The 19,119-nt window shown below is 36.2% G+C and overlaps 1 protein-coding gene across 6 annotated transcripts in view; it reads left to right on the forward strand.

The window, feature by feature from the left end:
• The window catches only part of ARHGAP24 (Rho GTPase activating protein 24), a 775,334-nt gene extending 756,517 nt beyond the window's left edge, over positions 1-18,817 (forward strand). For all 6 annotated transcript variants that reach the window (XM_054688429.1, XM_054688428.1, XM_054688430.1 and 3 more), the window contains 3 exons: positions 2,828-2,949; positions 11,048-12,125; positions 18,071-18,817. In XM_054688429.1, the coding sequence (XP_054544404.1) occupies positions 2,828-2,949; positions 11,048-12,125; positions 18,071-18,314 (1,444 nt within the window). In that variant the 3' untranslated portion in view covers positions 18,315-18,817. The remainder of the gene's footprint in view (positions 1-2,827; positions 2,950-11,047; positions 12,126-18,070) is intronic.
• Positions 18,818-19,119: the final 302 nt, after the last annotated feature.

Raw genomic sequence — 19,119 nt, forward strand, 5'->3', positions numbered from 1 at the left:
ATTGAACAGGAGCATATACCTGGGTATGAAAGATCTGCTTGGGAGCATAGACAACATATATGCCTTTATACAATTTTCTTCTCCTCTTTGAGTCTAAGGGTCTGGAAAGGACAGTAAAAGGACAGTAAAATCATACATTTCACAGTTTAAAAAAATTAAATTATGTTTTTACAGGATTAATGTATAGTATGTGTTCAATAAATATCATTTTCTTTTCATTTTGCTCCCACCTAAGACTCATTGAAAAGATATGTGTAACTTAATTCTGTAAGAATAACAATTGTGGAATAGAGGCTCCCCCTCCTCAGCTCCCCCTCCTGCTGAGGAGGGGGAGCCTCTATTCCTCAGTCATGCACAGTGTTGTAAGCCTATGTCGCCTCAATAAAAAATAATAATTTTTTTATTTTATTTTAAAAAGAAATAAAAGATTTAAAGTTATACTCCTCACAGTTTTTACATGTGAAACAGAGTCACGGCCACCTGGGAATAAGGCCTTCTTCTAAGGAGATTCTTCATGGTCGCTTCAGAGTAAGAGGGCATGTGTCTGAAGCTTACTCTCAAATAAATAAACAAATAAAAAGTAAGCACTACGGTTATTGTCTGGAAGGGATCTAACAAAATAAATTTCCGTGAATTGTTAAGGACCAAAGCAGTAACTGTTCCATAATAAACTCCAAATAAAAATAAGATCTATAACATGGGGGGAATAAAAAGAATAACAATTGTGCCTGGTAAAGCTCTCTGTCAATAACCATGCATGGTCTGTGCCATGCCTGTGCTCCTGTTTAAGAAAGCAAATATGTAAAATAGAAACATATTACATAAATCAAGGAAACATAAAATTTAAATAAATAAAGAGATTGGTGATTGACACAAGTATTGGATGTCTTAAATGATATCTTCCCAGTGCATTTAAAAAGAAAATTTAAATTTTTAATTTAGTACAATGCATTATTTATGTTTGTTTTTTGTGTGCATGATTAGATAAATATTCAGCAGACTAGGAACTATGGCATTAAGACTAATGCCAGACATTGAAGTTCATTGTCAACACTAAGTAGGAATTCTAAAACCTATCATAACCTTTTCTGATTATAATTATGTTTAAAAGGCAAATAAGAGGGAAAGACAGTGGTAAGAATAAAGAGGGAAGAAAACACAATGGACAATGCGTGATTTTGGTGGTGGGTGCACTATAGTGGTAATATTTGATGGGTCTATCCAAATATTTCTTCAATTAAAATAAATTCATTAAAGTAAAATATAAGTAATTTTTTTAAAAGAAGCAAATAAGATCTTCAGTTTCAGAATCTGAAAAAAATTAAGAAATATTTTCACTGGCAGCATAGACTTACTAACATGTAAGACTTCCATGCCAAGATTTTTCAATCAGTTAGGCTATCATAGAGGATGATAAAAAGGTTACAATCTCCTGAAGTACAAGGAGGGAAAAGGCTTGTTTGAGAATCATATTGTAGTCTGTTTCCGCAGTGGCAAAACTGAACTTTCTTGATGCATTTAAGAAAACTTTTAATTTTAGCTTTTGTTTGACTTTTCACCCTCCTGTCCTAGTAAAATTTAGACTGCATACTCATAGTGAACATGTGGATGTGGACACCTTGTTGTTGTTAACTGAAGTGGCATGATGCTATTCAAAACTTTTTATCCTTTTTAAAATTGAGTTAATAAAATCATTTACATCATTATTTGTGTTTTAGAGGTATAGGATCTCCTTCTCCTGGTATAGGCACTTACTTTTAAAGTCAAGATATAGTAGTTGAGAACACAGATTCTAAGGTTTAAGCATGTAAATTCAAATTTCAAGCTACCACTTATTAGTTCTGTGTCCTTAGAAAAGATCCCTAACCTCTTTTGTGCCTAATGTGTCTCATCTGCAAAGTAGAGATAATAATAGAATTTATCTCACATAGACACTTTGAGAATTTAATACATTAGCACAATGACTGGTACAGAATATAGTATTTTAAGTAACACAAAGAAGTTATTTTTCCTAATTTCTTCTTTGCCTCATCAGTAGAATTAATAAGCCATGAAATTACAGAAGCTCTTACAGAAATGAACATGGGGTGGGGAGAAAAAAAGACCTGAAAGATTACAAAAACAATCCTTCCTACTAAAATCACTTGAGGAAGGCCTATTTCATGCCTCTTATTCTTTAGCATCTAATAAGTTGAAGCAATTGATTTTTGTGCTTGCAATTTTTCATATTAGTAGAACTGAGGTTTTAATTTAAACCATGTTTGCCTATATTTTTAATATACTATAAATTAGAAGCTTACAAATTACCCCATAAAAAAGGTTGATTTCTCCTCTCTGAAATAAAAGGATTGTATCAAATGATCTAATTTATAGTTCTTGATTTAACTGCATATATTTAGGGATGGAAGGGAATCCATATTTTAATTGAGGTAACATTGGTTTAAAACACCGTATATGATTAAGAATTATAGGCTCACACCTTTCAGATATACATTACCACACCCACCACCAAAGCACCCATAATCCTGCACCATTAGTCTTGTCTCTCAAGTCTGTATTAGCATTTTCCAAATACATTTGTTCCTATGACTGACAGAGGAAACCAAGACAAGTCATACCAGAGCTGATATTTAATATGATCCATAAAGTTTGATCTTTAATAATTTGCAATATATTTTTACCACATATGACTGATACTTGAATTTCTAAAAAAGTTTGTCTGTAATCATCTTTGAACACTCTCCAGCTCATATATTTCCCAATGACCCATTTTCTTTCACTGACAAAAATGATTCCATTGTGTTTGTTCATATTTTATACTCAACAGATTCTTGGATGAAGTACAGTCCTATTCTGGAGTTAACAAAATGAGTGTGCAGAACTTGGCCACTGTTTTTGGCCCTAATATCCTTCGACCTAAAGTGGAAGATCCTTTGACCATCATGGAGGGTAAGTGAATGATTATCTTATAACTACATTGAAAGAAAAATAAGTTGTCTCTGGTTGACCTAAACCTATTGTTCTCTGAGCAAACTAAAAAAATATGGAAACTTCATTTATTTTTTTAAAGATTTATTTATTTATGCATACAAGAGCTGGGTTGTAGGCCAGAAGTGCAAGGAAGGGGGGTTGGTGAGAGATTCACCAGAGACAGAGTGGGGAGAATAACAGACAGATTGGCTGAAATACACTGCTGAGGGGAGCAGATGGTGAGCCAGGAGAGGTCTGCTGTGCCATGTGGGTAGCTCCCTGACAGGCTGGGGAAGGAACTCTTGCTGCAGATTGCTTCATAGTGCTGAGACTTAACCCCTTGCACCACCAGGGAAGCCTGTAACTTCATTTATTGACTCAAGTTCTTCAAATGCAAAACCATCTCTTTTGGAGTGAGGCATAGTTTGAGTTTATTACATATGCTAATTTTAAATAACTCCTCAGTAGCTTCACAATATAAATGGAACTTCCATAAATCATATATAAAGTATTATATAGAAATTGGAAAAATCTAGGTCATTATTGAGTACAATACAATTTACAATAAATTCAAATAGTAATAGTTACTATTTTAATGTTTTTCATAATTTTGGTTTTCTTTGAGTTCGTGAGGTAAAAAATGTGATCTTCTATAAAATGTTGCAGTTTATTTACCTTTTTGTTGGAACATGAAGGAATTTTTTTTTACATTAAAATATGACAAATTATTTTTTACAATGAACTGCTACTTCTTTTTATTTCTAGAAGACCTTTCTGCTTGAGTCCTTTTCTTACTTATTACCCTTAGCAGGGCATAGTTTTCTACAAATTGTCTAAATTTAGACATGTAAAAATTTAATAAGGAAAGAACAAATAATTATTTTCACTGTCACTGTGAGAATTTTTAGTTTAGAACAAAGTATTTCCTTGATACCATTCCTTTTTCAAAATTCTAAGATTTTCATTCCTCATATCTTGTAAGAGAAAAGGCTTTTTAAAATTGTTATCTTACATCAACTAGCTTAATTTCCTCTGTCAAATATTTAATGCAATATAGAATAGACATCAGATTTTTGGCAATAAGATTGTTGGTGCAGAAAATTTAATTTACTCCTGAAGAATTTAATGGACTTTCAAAAATATAAAATTTGAAGCTACAAGAAGTTTAAAGATACTTTACTGCACTGTTTTCTAAAACCCTTTTCTTATTATGAAATAAAATACATAAAACAGAAAATCACATTACCATTATCACCAACACACACACACACACACACACTCACACACACACGTATCTAGAAATCATCACCTAGTAAAGAAGTTTTAACTTTCTGGGGATCCCCAAAACTCAGGGTTTTTTTAAGATTTATTTATTCATGCATGCAAGAGCCAGGGTACAGGCCAGATGTGCTGGGGTGGGGGTTAAGAGGATTCACCGGAGACAGAGTGGGGAACAGAACAAGCAGATCTACTGAAATACACCGTGGAGGGGAGCAGCAGGCGAGACAGGAGAGATCTGCCATGCCATGTGGGTATCTCCCCGGCTGGCCGGGATTGAACCCACACTGCAGAGGCTGCAGACAGCTCCACAGCGTTCTGCTCAATCGCCTGCACCACCAGGGAGGCCCCCCAAAACTCAGTTTCGTGTCCTATCCCCCCCATCTAATCCTCCTTATTTAAATCTCCATCTTACTACCTAGACATATTTATCGATCACTTCCTTGCATTACTTTGTAATTTTAGCAACCAAATAGATTTTTCTGGGCATTATATTTAATATTCCTTTTTCAGTTCTATTGTGCTATAATTGACACATCTGCATAAATTTAACATGTACAGTACAATACATTGACTAACATATATTCTGAAATGATTTCCATAATTTGTTAGCATTTCTTATATTAATATAAAAATACCAGAAAAAATGTATTTTCCTCATGACAAGATCTTCTAGGTTCTACTGCTGGCAAATTTCAAATATGCTATAGAGCAGTGTTAACTATAGTCATCAAGTTTACTGTACAACTCCATACTTATTTTCTTATATATGAAAGTTTGCATACTTTGACCACTATCTTCATCTACTTCCCTCACTTTAATCTCTGCTATTCCTTTATTTGATATCTTTTTAAATTTATTTAAATATATAGGATTCCCTACAACTTTATGTCAAAATTTAGGATTTTTTTTACCTATGTAGTTTCCTATAATATGCATATTGTTCATGGCATATTCATGGTATAGTTTAACACATTTTTCTGCCTTGTTTTCAACAAATAGGATGAAGATAAAGAATGTGAACAAATTCTTGTGTGTATGTGTGTGTTTGGTGCTTTTTGTTTTGGTTTTGCTATATATTGTATTGTATTCTTTCATTGGCATGTCTGAGCATCTCTATTTTTGTGATCTTAATGCAATTCTTAAAATTATTAATTCATTAGATATTTAAATACTGATATTATATTCCTATAATTTTTTTCCAAATTTTTTTGGTAAAATATGTTTCTAGGCCTTTCAGTAGGGAGAGCTAGTAGATAAAAATGCATATGTGCAGACACACATATTATACATACCACATCTTACAGACATACTTAAAGATTAAAGAAAAATTCTTCACAAGTTCACATTGTAATTCCAAATCAAAATCATGACTATAGGATTTTTATTTATTTTTTTCCATGTTATGGTTTTATCTCCATTTTTCCAAATAAGATTCCTGGTTCTCAAAGTTATTAAAGATAACAGAATCAGAATACCCTATAATTAATCCTTTGCTCTATCTCTATTTAAACATAACAACAGTCTCAAAATAACATTAATAGTACTACCGGCAACAGTATTTTTTTTAAAGATTTATTTATTTATGCATACAAGAGCTGGGGTACAGGCCAGAGATGCAGTGGGTGAGAGGATTCACCAGAGACAGAGTGGGAAACAGAACAGGCAGAATGACTGAAATGAAATACACTGCTGAGGGGAAGCGTGGGTGAGACAGGAGAGGTTTGCCTCGCCATGTGGGTTTCTCCCTGGCCGGCTGGGGATCAAACTTGTGCTGCAAAGGCTGCGGATTGCTTCGTAGTGTGGTACTTAACCCCTTGCACCACCAGGGAGGACCCAGCAACAGTATGTTTATAGCAAACATTTAAAAACTGTTTACATATGCTCTTCTAATTCTTTTGTTTTTTTTTTTAATTTGTTAAATATATATGTATGTATGCATGTGTGTGTGTGTGTATATATATATATAATGACAGTACATCCATTATCCTCATTTAGGCTTAGTGTATATATAACTATGCATCTAGTGCTCACCACCAGTTCTTACATTGTCTCTCTAGCCTAGAAGTCCTCAAAATGTGGCCTGTGATACCTAGAGTCACCAGAGATGCATTCAGAAGGTCCAAGAATTCACACATATTTTGGTTTTTGCTGTTTCATTGTGTTGACACTTGCAATGATTTACATCTTAGTGTAATGAAGGCAATGGTGCCAAATTCCAATGACATCCTTGTATTCTTCACTGCCTTGCACTGGCAATAGTGGTGAAAGTGTCAACTTTACGTAAGAATGTTCCCGCTGAACAATAAAAAATATTAACTATACTAAGTCCCTGCTCTTGAGAATGCATCTTCTTGATATTCTGGTAAAACAATGAGCTCTATGCATAACACAGTTCTACATAGTATTTTAAAAAATAATACGTGGTCAGCTCAAGGAAAAGCATGTATGTGATTATGTGAGTTGAGAGCTGTATTAATTACCTTTTCATGGAATTCCATTTTTCACTTGAAAGAACAACTGACAAATTATTATTTGTTTAGACTTGAACCCTTAGCAGACATGTTTTCAAAAATACACTAAGCTAACCTTTCACTTTAAGGGAAACAACTGGCAGAATTTGTTGCAATTGATGAAATTTGAGCTTTCAAGTAAAGAATTTGTATTTAACACCTTGAACTTGACAGCTTCCTATTATTTAAACACATTTCTGGTGAAATTACTGTTCATATTACAAATGAGCTTTTGATACTGTGGAATTAAATGTGTTACCCTTTGGAAGATCATCGTAACTGAGTGAATTTTCCAGTGGCATGTTTTCATAAGGCGTGCACCTGTGGAAGATTCTGTGAACACTCAGGTTAGCTTCTCTCACTCCACAGAACTCAATCTTCTGTTTTCTTCACATACAGCTCAACCAATATAGCAACTTTCTTACTAAAGATGTGCTGGCTATATCCCCACCTTCCCTTTCTTTCATCTCTAGTATCTTAGTTCCTTGAATACTTTGCATTCCAAATTGTTTCCTCATTCTTGTGGAGCCCTGTCTGGAAGGGAGCTGTGACTGATCATTGTTGAGAATCCAAGGGACTAGAAGACTCTATATCCTTTAGGCCACCACATACCTCCTGGATCACAATTGGGTTAAGATTGGACTAGGCACAATCCTTCCCACTTTCACTTGGCGAGTAGCTCTATGCATTTTCCAGTGAATGCTTATATGGTCCTTTAGGAATTTCTACTTTTAGGCCCACGAGAACCCCCATTCTTTCCTGAAATACAGACAATACCATTGTGCAGTATTTGGGGGGCAGTAGAGATTCATCTCCCCAACTTGTATTTTAGAGTTTTGGAGGACAACTTGCCACCTAGTTTTGTTGCAAATGTTGTCCATGAATTTTGGACTTTGTGTCTAATTACTTTGATTCTATACAGGGATTTGCAGAAATGAGTTTTATGTTGCCACAATCTTCCTGGAAGCCACTGGTTTAGGTTTTTTGTCTCTTTATTTTAACCCTTGTTAAAATATGTTGTTTTAGAAGAATATTTTACAGATTACATAGGCCTCTCCCTATATGGTCAATAGAAGAAAGCAAAATTTCTCTGGGAAGAAGCAGAATCCTGAGTTCTGGGAGTTTCCTGGGGCTCTGAAAAATCCCATTTTAATAGGATTCATGGCTTCTTTTCATTGATGAGAAAACTTATACCCAATTAAAAAAGAAATTTTCCCTAAAAAACAGTGGTAATTTGTCCAGGGATAGGCATACAAGGAAACAAATGGGATTTTTAGAAGCATCAAGAAAAAAATGGAAGAGCAAAATAATTTCACCTATTGTCTTAATTTGTTGGGGTCATGAGAGGTCTCAACTCCAAGGGGGTTTCGGATATTTCACTGATCCCAGAGTTGATCAACCTCCTGAAGAGATGGTTTCTAGTAACTAAACCTTCTGTAGACTTCACATATTGCATAAACCATATGTTACTCAACTACTTCGTGGCCCCATCTGAGCAAGAGTCAGTATTTAAAGAAAATACCATATGGTGTCACTAATATATGGAATATAGAGAAACCAAACTAAGGGTCATACAAAGACAAGCTTAAGTACTAACCCTTGAAAGCTGACTATGGAACTGAAGCACTGAGGCAGGCTAGGAAGGGAGGGGGAGTTTGGGAAAGGAATAAATAAGAACACAGGGAGAAATGATCACAATGGGAGCCTCCCTGGTGGTGCACGGAGTAAAGCAAAGCACTATGAAGCTATCAGCAGCCACTGCATCACGAGTTCGATTCTCGCTGGCCAGGGAGCAACCCACATGGTGCAGCACACCTCTCCTGTCTTGCCCACTGTTCTCCTCAGCAGTGTATTTCAGTCAGTCTGCCTGTTCTGTTCCCCACTCTGTCTCTGGTAAATCCTCTTACCCTTCACACCCTTGCCTGTACCCCAGTTCTTGTATGCATAAATAAATAACTCTTTTTAAAAAAAAGAAAGAAAGAATCACAATGGACTATGGTAGTAGACTATGGGTGATTTGGTGGTGAGTGCACTATAGTGCTAGCCTAACATTACCTCAATTACAAATTAAGCCATCAATTAATTAATGGATTAATTTTTTAAAAGAACATTTAATAATACCATAATAATTCAAAAAATAACAAAATAGCATTCTTGCATCCAGAATAATTAAAAGCAAGTTAAAAGTTTTTTTGTTCTTAAAGGAAACACCAATCTGACAGTACTATTATTGCATAAGAAGATATGTTTATGGGATCTATTATTCTCTCTCTCATTCAATGCATATAAAATGTCCTCAGTTCTTTTCTTCCTCCAGCTCAACAAAACTTTCCCAAATAGATGCTATTTAGTTCTCATCTCCCTATGTCCCCCCAACCCTTACAAATTAATGGATTTACATATTTACATATTTATATCTATGCATAATTTTCTTCTCATTGATAAATGCATCATGACTTTTCTAACAACCCAATAGTTCAAGTTAAAGCAAAAATGATTGATATTTATATTCACCATATTATGGGTACATGAATATAATTAATACCTAAGAATAAAAATAATATTAAGAAAATCTTAAAGGAATCAGGGAGTCCCAATTTCTAAAACTAATTGAGAAGCCTGTTCAATGATGGCAGTTGCTTTTTAAGGGTGAAAACTCAGCTTGTCAGTCAGTAAGGGATATGTGTGTATATATTTTGAAATTTCAACTATTATACCACAAAACCTGATAAATCCATTGAGTTTTTAAAAATAAATTACTCATTTAATAATAGGTCAATTTTTTTGTCCTCTGAGTTATTTTTACTTACTGAAACTTCTAAGGTATTTATTTTTGCTTCCTACTTTACAGTGTACAGTAAAAATAAGCGAATCAAATGAGAACCATAGTATTTTCATCTGTGTTAGAAAATTGTTTTCTTTTGTAAAAATTCCTTTATTTAAAATGTCCTCAAGCCTTGGTATTTCTTGTAGTGTGGATTACTAGCAATGAATTTCCTTAGTGTTTCTTTATCAGGTAGTGTTTTTATTTCTCCTTCACCATTGTAGCTTGGGTTTGTTGGAATTCTTATTGGATAGTCTTGCAACATTTTGAAGATTTTATCCCATAGCTTCCATGGCCTCTGATGAGAAATCAATTGTTCATGATATTGAGGATCCCTTTTTCCTGTGCTGCTTCCCTCTTGCTGTTTTCAAAGTTCTCTGTCTTTGGTTTAAGATAAACCATGATGAAACTAGGTGAATCCTTTTTGCATTTAACTTGCTTGGAATTTGCTGAACTTATTGAATGTGTAAATTCATGTTTTTCATCAAATTGGACACTTGAAATATTTGTTTAATTACTGGTTTTGTTTATTTCTATTTCCAGTCTGTTTGGGGGACTACTTTTATGCATATGCTACTGTGCTTGATGGTCCCTGCACCTCTGTTCATTTTTCTTCATTCCCTTCACTCCGTAGTCCTCATATTGGACAACCTCAACTGGTTTATCTTCATGTATGCTCAGTTTTTTCCTGCCTGCTCAAATCCGTTGTTGATCCCCTCTATTAATTTTATTTTCATTTCAATGATTGTAGTTTTCAACTCCAGATATATACTTAGTTATTTTTATACTCTTTATTGATAGTGTCTATTTGGTGAGTCATTGTTTTCATTTTCCTTTTTTTAAGATATGATGTCCTAGAGTTATTAAAATATACTTATGATAGTTGATTTAAAGTCTTTATCCAAGGAGTATAATATGAACACCTCCTTAGATTCTGTATTTTCCTGTATATGGGCTATACTTTTTAATCTTTGAATGGCTAATAATTTTTGTTGAAAATTAAACATTTAAAAAAAATATAATAATGTGGGAACTCTGGACCAGGTTCTCCTCTTCCCCAAGGTTTCTTGTTTCATTGTTTAGTGACTTTGAAGTCCATATTCTTTGCTCTGTGTGATCACTGAATTCTATGCATGGTTTGCTTAGTCGTCAGCTAATAATTGGACATAAATTTGTGACCTTCATCAAGTTACCTTTATAATGTAGTGTTACTAATAGTACTTTTCACAGATTTATTTTAAAACCCAACTAAATTAGCAGTAATAAATCACTTTTATAGTTCATAGTATAAAGTAATTGCTCAAGAAGTGTTTGCCTCTCTTGTTATTATCATCATTAAAAATATAGTTTGACAATGCTAGTAATACTACTACTGAATGAATGACTGAATCCTCAAAACTGACATTTAAATTGAAAAATAAATCAAAACTGATTCACTATTTTGTTTTCTGTGGAATTCCAGGCACTGTCGTGGTCCAGCAGCTGATGTCAATGATGATTAGCAAACATGATCACCTCTTCCCCAAAGATACAGATGTGCAAGGCAAGCCACAAGATGGAACAAGCAACAACAACAATGAAATTCAGAAGAAAGCCACCATGGGTCAGCTACAGAACAAGGAGAACAATAATGCCAAGGACAGCCCTGGTCGGCAGTGCTCTTGGGACAAGTCCGAATCTCCCCAGAGAAGCAGCATGGATAATGGATCCCCCACAGCTCTATCAGGTGGCAAAGCAAATAGCCCAAGGAACAGCATTAACAAACTGGATGTCTCTCGGAGCCCCCCTCTCATGGTCAAAAAGAATCCGGCCTTCAATAAGGGAAGTGGGATAGTCACCAATGGCTCTTTCAGCAGCAGTAATGCAGAAGGTCTTGAGAAAACCCAAACCACTCCCAATGGGAGCTTACAAGCCAGAAGAACCTCTTCGCTGAAGGGGTCTGGTACGAAAATGGGAACCCACAGTGTACAGAATGGAACAGTGCGCATGGGCATTTTGAATAGTGACACCCTTGGGAACCCCGTGAATGGTCGCAGCATGAGCTGGCTGCCCAACGGCTATGTGACCCTGAGGGACAACAAGCAGAAAGAGCAGGTGGGAGAGTCAGGTCAGCACAACAGGCTCTCCACCTATGACAACGTCCATCAACAGTTCTCCATGATGAACCTTGATGACAAGCAGAGTGTGGACAGCGCCACCTGGTCCACCTCCTCCTGTGAAATCTCCCTCCCTGAGAACTCCAACTCCTGCCGCTCCTCCACCACCACCTGCCCAGAACAAGACTTTTATGGGGGGAATTTTGAGGACCCTGTTTTGGATGGGCCCCCTCAGGAAGACCTTTCCCACCCTGGGGACTATGAAAATAAAAGTGACCGGAGGAGTGTAGGAGGTCGAAGTAGTCGTGCCACCAGCAGCAGCGACAACAGTGAGACATTTGTTGGTAACAACACCGGCAACCACAGTGCCCTGCACAGCTTAGTTTCCAGCCTGAAACAGGAAATGACCAAACAGAAGATAGAGTATGAGTCCAGGATAAAGAGGTGAGGAAGTATGATTGCATCCCTACCATAGTGGGTACAGCAGCTTGCTACTGGGTTAACTCTCACATGGAAGGTTAGATATGCTGGCTCCAGAGTCAGGTCCTGAGTTCAAGTCCTCATTTCATCATTCATGAACTGCAGGACTTCGGGAAAGTTCACTTCATGTCTGTGAACTGGGTTTTCTAATGTGGAAAATTTACATACTAATATTATGTACTTCAAAAACATGTAAGAAATCATTGAACATGGTCCTGGCACAGAATAGGTGCTCCATAATGCTGTGCTTTTGATATTAGAGTTTGTAGGTTAATGTTAGAGGGTTGGAGGAGAGATGTAAAGAGTGAATGGAGAATAAAGAGTTTGTTTTCACTGACAGGAAGAGGACGAAAAAAATAGAAGTCTCTTCTACTTTTCTCTTTCTTATTTTATCTTCTTCCTGTCAGTGAAAGAAAATAGATCTTTAATTTCACTCTTTCACTGTGGAATGCTGACAGAGTATCTGTTATCTGCCAGACTCAGTTCCAGGCCCTGAGGATTCAAGTGAATAAAAGAGAAAGTCGAGATTGGCACATGCTTCCATTCCACTGGAAGAGACAGAGACATAAGTAAAATATATCCTATGCCAAGTGGAGAGTGAAGCAGGGAAAGGGATGTGTTTATGAGGGGCAATCTCAAGTTTGAGCCTTACCGGAGTCTAAAGAGTATGCTGTGTGCATCTTTGGAGAGGAGCACATGGGACACCTCGAGATGAGATGGGAGAGGAGCAGAAAGGTTTTTACTCTAAGATTGGAATTCTTGCAGGTTTTTGAAAATGCCATGCCATGACATATTCCTAGAGCAAGAGAAATGGAAGCTTAAATAGGGAATTAAGGGCCTCCCCTGGTGGCACAGGGGGTTGAGTGCCATGCTAAGAAGCTGTCCTCAGCCTCTGCAGTGGTGGTTTGATCCCCGCCGGCGAGAATCTCACATGGCACGGCAGACCTCTCCTGTCGCGCCCACTGCTCCCCTCAGCAGTGTATTTTCGTCAGTCTGCCTGTTCTGTTCCCCGCTCTGTCTCTGGTGAATCCTATCACCTTCCCGTGCATCTGGCCTATACCCCGGTTCTTGTATAAATAAATAAAAATAAATAAATCTTTAAAAAAAGGGAATAAAAAATATAATTTATAATGTTACAGTTATGCTAAAACCTAACTGATATCAGTTCACATCTTTTCATAAGATAACCAAGAAGTTTGCTTAGCAACTTCTCCAAGGAAGCAGCCCAAGTGAGGGCAGGGGTGCTGGCTGAATGTCACATGTTCACATGCCCTGACTGTCAGATGTCCATGGACACAGAAATACAGACAATGGAGCACAGGACTCGCCATTTGTGCTGGGAGCTGAAAGTTGCCATGCCTGTTTTCACCATGGTCACAGAAGTTGCAAAGTTGATTGCTTTTATGTTCATCTAGAATAGTGTTGGGAGAGGGCAGAAAAGAGAAAGCCCTGCACTCAGGAGCCCTCTAGTGAGCCAGGTCCTGATCAGACTCCTTGGTGGATCTCTCCTTATGTTGACTCCCAGGGACCTCATGGTTGGTTCTGTCAGCTTCTGTCCTCATCCAACTGCTTCCATGACGTGACTCTGCACAGTTTCTATTTTATAGACAAAGTTGACTTTATCTTACCATTCATTTATCAAATTATAAGACCAAAAGACACATTATTTTCTAAAGCTAGGGTGAAGTAAATATTTAAAAAATTACTACTTATAGGTTAGACTGAAAAAATGCTTTCTTTGAAAAGAAAATTTCACTGAATGGAAACTTGGCTTGGACTTTTTTACATAATACTGAGTGACAGGGGCTTTAAATAAGAAAGAAATGGTGTCATCACCTTATAAGGTTATTCTTCTTTTTGAATATAGTTTTTGGAGAACTGGCTACTGAAACTCTTAATTACTGGTGATGAATTAGCACTTAGCAAGAGATAACACTTCAAAAATATTAATTAGTACAGGAAATAAGGGCCTCCCCTGTGGCGCAGCAGGTTGAGCTTAGTGCTGTGGAGCTGTCCGCAGCCTCTGCAGCGTGGGTTGGATTCTCAGCTGGCCAGGGAGATTCCCACATGGCGAGGCAGACCTCTCCTATCACGCCCGCTGCTCCCCTCAGCAGAGCTTTCAGTCTGTCTGCCTGTTCTGCTCCCTGTTCTGTCTCTGGTGAATCCCCTCACCCTCCCATGCCTCTGGCCTATACCCCAGCTATTGTATAAATAAAATAAAAAAATCTTTAAAAAAAATAGGAAATAAGTTGCCATTCTGAATAGCTGTAGAAGAACATAGTCATTTTTGAATAGGTGATACATTTATGTTCTGAGATTTATACTACATACCAGAGACTTTGATAAAGTAATAGAACTTTCCAACAGTGTCGTCTCACTGGGCTTTCCATTGTAGCATTCTTATCTACCTGAAAGGCAAAGGGAGAAGTTACAATAAAGTAGAGCACATACTCAAGCTTCAGAAATACCACAGATAGCAGTGCTAGATATTTTTGATTATTACTATTTAAAGTTATACATTCTCCTTTTGATTTTTTTAAAAAAATATATTTATTTATTTATACAAGAGCTGGGGTACAGTCCAGCAGTGTAGGTGGTGAGAGGATTCACCAGAGACAGAGCGGGGAGCAGAATAGGCAGACGACTGAAAACACTGCTGAGGGGAGCAGCAGGCTTGACAGGAGAGGTCTGCTGCGCCATGTGGGTATTTCGCTGGCCGGCTGGGAATAGAACCCGTGCTGCAGAGGCTGCGGACAGCTTCACAGTGCTGCATTCAACCCGCTGTGCCACTGGGGAAGCCCCACCTCTTGATTCTGCTTTAACTCCATTCTGCAAGCATCAAATTTAGATAATGATAAGATAGATAGATAGATAGATAGATAGATAGATAGATAGATAGATAGATAGATAGATAGACAGATGTTAATAGACAGATGATAGGTGTTTTAATTTGTCTAATTATCAGTCACTGATTTTTTTTTACTTTTAAAACATTGAATTTTGTGTTCTTTTACCCCTTTAATAGTTTCTATATTCACTATAATTGTAGCAAGAGAAATTCATTTCTATAATGTCTATTTTTTGGTCTAGTAAAACTTACATTTTTATTATTTGTTTGAGATTCTTTTGGTAGTATGATTCTTTTGGTAGTAGATCTGGTCTACTAATCAAATCAAATCTACTGTTCAAATCTTTTATATTTCTCTTAATTTTTATTAGATATATCTGTAATATCTGAGAAAGATAGCTTAAAATTTCCTAGTATTGTAGGAAATTTATCAAATTTTTCCTTAGAATTATGTTACATTTTACATTAAATAATGGGAGACTATACTAATAGGTGAATAAAGGTTCAGAATAATTTGTATCCCCCTGATTAATTAATGTTTTATCACTATGCTGTGATTTTCTTTGATTGTAATAAGTTTTTGCTAAGTAATTTTTTTCTTAATATATCACATTTATTTTGATTAGTAATTTCCTGCTCTATATATTTTTTCATTTTTTAACTTTCAAAGTTCATATTTCATTATTTGATCTGAGGACTTATTTAAATCTGGAATATTTTTATCCGTCACTTTTTGGCTTACTCATCCCATGCATTTTCCCAGTTTTCTCCTTCTACAATCCTTAGTAAGGTATGTTGAAACTTCTTAATCCATTCTTCATCTCTGTAAGTTTCTCTTCTGTATGTTAAATTTCCATCTTTTTCAAACTGTGAGACATCCTGGGGAATTTTTTTCATACTTGTTTTCCAGTTTACTAATTCTTTCTTTGGCTGATTTAATTTAGTCACCTCCCCAAACCCATGAATCACACTTTCTTTTGTCCATTTTCATAAAGACCATTGATTTTCCATTCTCTCTGTCCAATCATTTTCCGCTTTTTCTTTCCTTATGCTTTGTGTAATATGCAACATGGAATATACCAAGTGGAAGCGTAATATACCAAGTGGAGCACTTAGTTCTAAATTTAAGGGTTTTTTTTTTTTTTTTTCTAGGTTCTGATACCTAAAAATACTTTATTTTACCTGGAATATGTGTTTTAAAAATACTTTTCTTAGACTGTTCTCCACCATTACTCTATGTTTACAGTGATAGGGGATTACTTCTATATTCACCTTAGTCTGTTAGATCCCGGGAAGTTTAATAGAAGTGCCTGATATGTGCAAGTGGGGCATATTTTTTGAAAGGGATTGTCTTTCTTGGTATTTAAGCTTGAATTTGTTCTAAAATAAATAACTTGAGCAAAGAAAAGGGATGTATCATATAGTTATTCTGAGTGGCAAGCAGCATACTACCAGGTCATTCCATTAAAAATGTGATCCTCTAATCAAAATAGACTTTTAAAGGGAGTATGGAATGCTGGAGACCAGCCCCAGTGAACAGGGTTGAGGAGAGGAACCGAAAGAACTTGGAAATAAAGAATTGACAGACACAAAGTAGAGTTTAAGAGAAGCGGGACCCAGGGGACACAATGCCTCTCATTCCAAGCTCAAGCATCCCGACTGCCTGGTGCAACTCATTTTTATTGATCAACCCCCCCCCCTTGTTAGTTACTAGACAATGAATCATTCTCTTAGTATTTAACCTTGTCCAGGCACACATTCACCACCAAGTTTCTGCATTATCGAATATATTCTATTCCCTTTCTAATCTTGCCTGTTTCGCAGGGTTAGCTTTGCTAACACAAGAGACGACATCGTGGTCTGGGCATGGGCCAGTCTTCCAGCCCATGTTAACCAGTCACCCCACATTCTCTCTGTCTCAGCACCTCACGCCTTAGGGGTCTCCTACAATGGAACGTGAATGTTTTAAATAGTAATTGCTAACAAAAGGAGAACATTTATAGGTATTGTTACCATTATCTGGATGAAGTAACAGCACATGGGATTCACTTATTTCAAAACAGAAAAACAAAAGACTTTAATTTCAAAATTGTTATTAAAATAATCAGATTTCTAAGAGATACACACTCATTTTTTTTTCAAATTTCAGTGGTGTGATAAATTTAAACATGCTTTAGGGACTAGCTCAGAATAGGATAAATTTAAAAGTCAGCTGTTACAAAGGTGGATCTTATGACAAACCTAGTGCTTCATACTCCTTTTTGAACAACAAATTATAGATTTGTGATTATAACTGAATAAATTATTGATTTCAAAACTTAGTCATCATAAAGAAAACTATTTTAAAGGAAGTTGCCTGAAATTGTACAATTATCCAAATCTGGTATCAGTCTATACAAGTATGAATCTAAAGATTCTAAGATTCATAGCAGTGATAACTGCAGATGTCAAGCTACTTGTCCATTGTCACAAAATGCCAGTTGGATTATTTATTCAATACATGTAATATCTACCTTTTCTGTCAATGGAAGTGGCTACTCTCAAAAGATGGAACATTCTAGGTCTCCAGGGAGTCCTTTCTCAGCAATGGAGTTGATCTAATAATGATATTTTCACTACATTATTTTTCTTTTGATAGAAATCAAATATGGTTACCCTGGTTTCCTTTCAACTTTTTCAGACTTTCCCCCACGTAAAGTCAACTTTACACTTAATCATTCCGGGAAGTCCTGCTCCTGACACTGTGTGCTATGCGGCATTATCTCTGGCTTCTCTGTCCTGATGTCCATTCACTCATTATCCAGTGACAACTAAGTGCTTCTAAGAGACACCTAGGGCTATTCTTGTTATAATAATAGTAAGGTGTCTGAGCAAAAAGTGAAAAAAAAAATCAACAAAATAACACCTTTTAAATCATTGAGCCTTGCTTTGCTTATTTAAAAAGACTGGTTCCCATTTCATAAGTATTTCAGAGATAGAATTTAGAAAATATTTGTACTCCTCTTACATTTCAAGTGAAAAAAATAATATTATTTCTTCTGCTTTCCCCCACCCTTTGTAGCTTAGAACAGAGAAACTTGACTTTGGAAACAGAAATGATGACCCTCCATGATGAACTGGATCAAGAAAGGAAAAAGTTCACAATGATAGAAATCAAAATGCGAAATGCCGAGCGAGCAAAAGAAGATGCAGAGAAAAGGAATGACATGCTTCAGAAAGAAATGGAGCAGTTTTTTTCCACATTCGGGGAGCTGACGGTGGAACCCAGGAGAACCGAGCGAGGAAACACAATATGGATCCAATGAACCTCCATTCTCCCGTTGTCTCCAATAGATCTGGGAAGGACTCTGGGGTCCTGATGGGAATATTATGTGGGATCAGGTGGCTGGTCCCCTGCTGTACTGAGCTCTAACTGGTGAAAGAGTATCATTTTCTGGCATTACCCATCCATATCTGCAATGTGTACCAAAGTTATATCATACCCCATAATGCTACTGTCAAGTGTTACAACTGGATATGTGTATATAGAGTAGCTTTAAAAGGTAAACTAAAAGGAGAAGCATAGCTCAAGAATTATTTTATTGCAAGTCTTGTATTTAAAATGTTAAATTGATACATTGTTGCAATTTAGCTTGCTTTCAAGCTTCACCCCTTGCACTTAACATAAGCTATTTTTGGCATTGTGTTATCATCAGCTTATTTTATAGATCAATATTTTTATTTCCCCTTTTGTTGAGGAAATGAAGATAAGCAGATATATAAATATATATAAATATATATAAGATGAGATATTAAAATCAAAAGAATACTTTGTGGCTGTTGCTGTTTGTGCCAATAGACCTTATCATGACCAAAAAGAGAAATGTAAATAATTTTATAAAATACAGTAGAACCACCAGGAGCCTTTGAACTGCTCTTTACATACTTTTCCTAACATGGCTCAGTTTTCTTTGTGAGTTGACTTGACATGGAAATTTGGGACTTTGTAAAAAAGTCCCTTTCTCAAGTCCCCTTGTATGCCTTGCCAGTTCCGTGGATAAATTTCTCTTATGAAAGAAGCTCTAAATGTTAACGTTAAAGAAAAAAATAGAAACAGGTATTCCTTGAATT

This window comes from Talpa occidentalis, unplaced genomic scaffold, assembly GCF_014898055.3.
Source record: "Talpa occidentalis isolate TD23 unplaced genomic scaffold, MPIMG_talOcc4v2.1 talOcc4.6, whole genome shotgun sequence".
Lineage (NCBI taxonomy): Eukaryota > Metazoa > Chordata > Mammalia > Eulipotyphla > Talpidae > Talpa > Talpa occidentalis.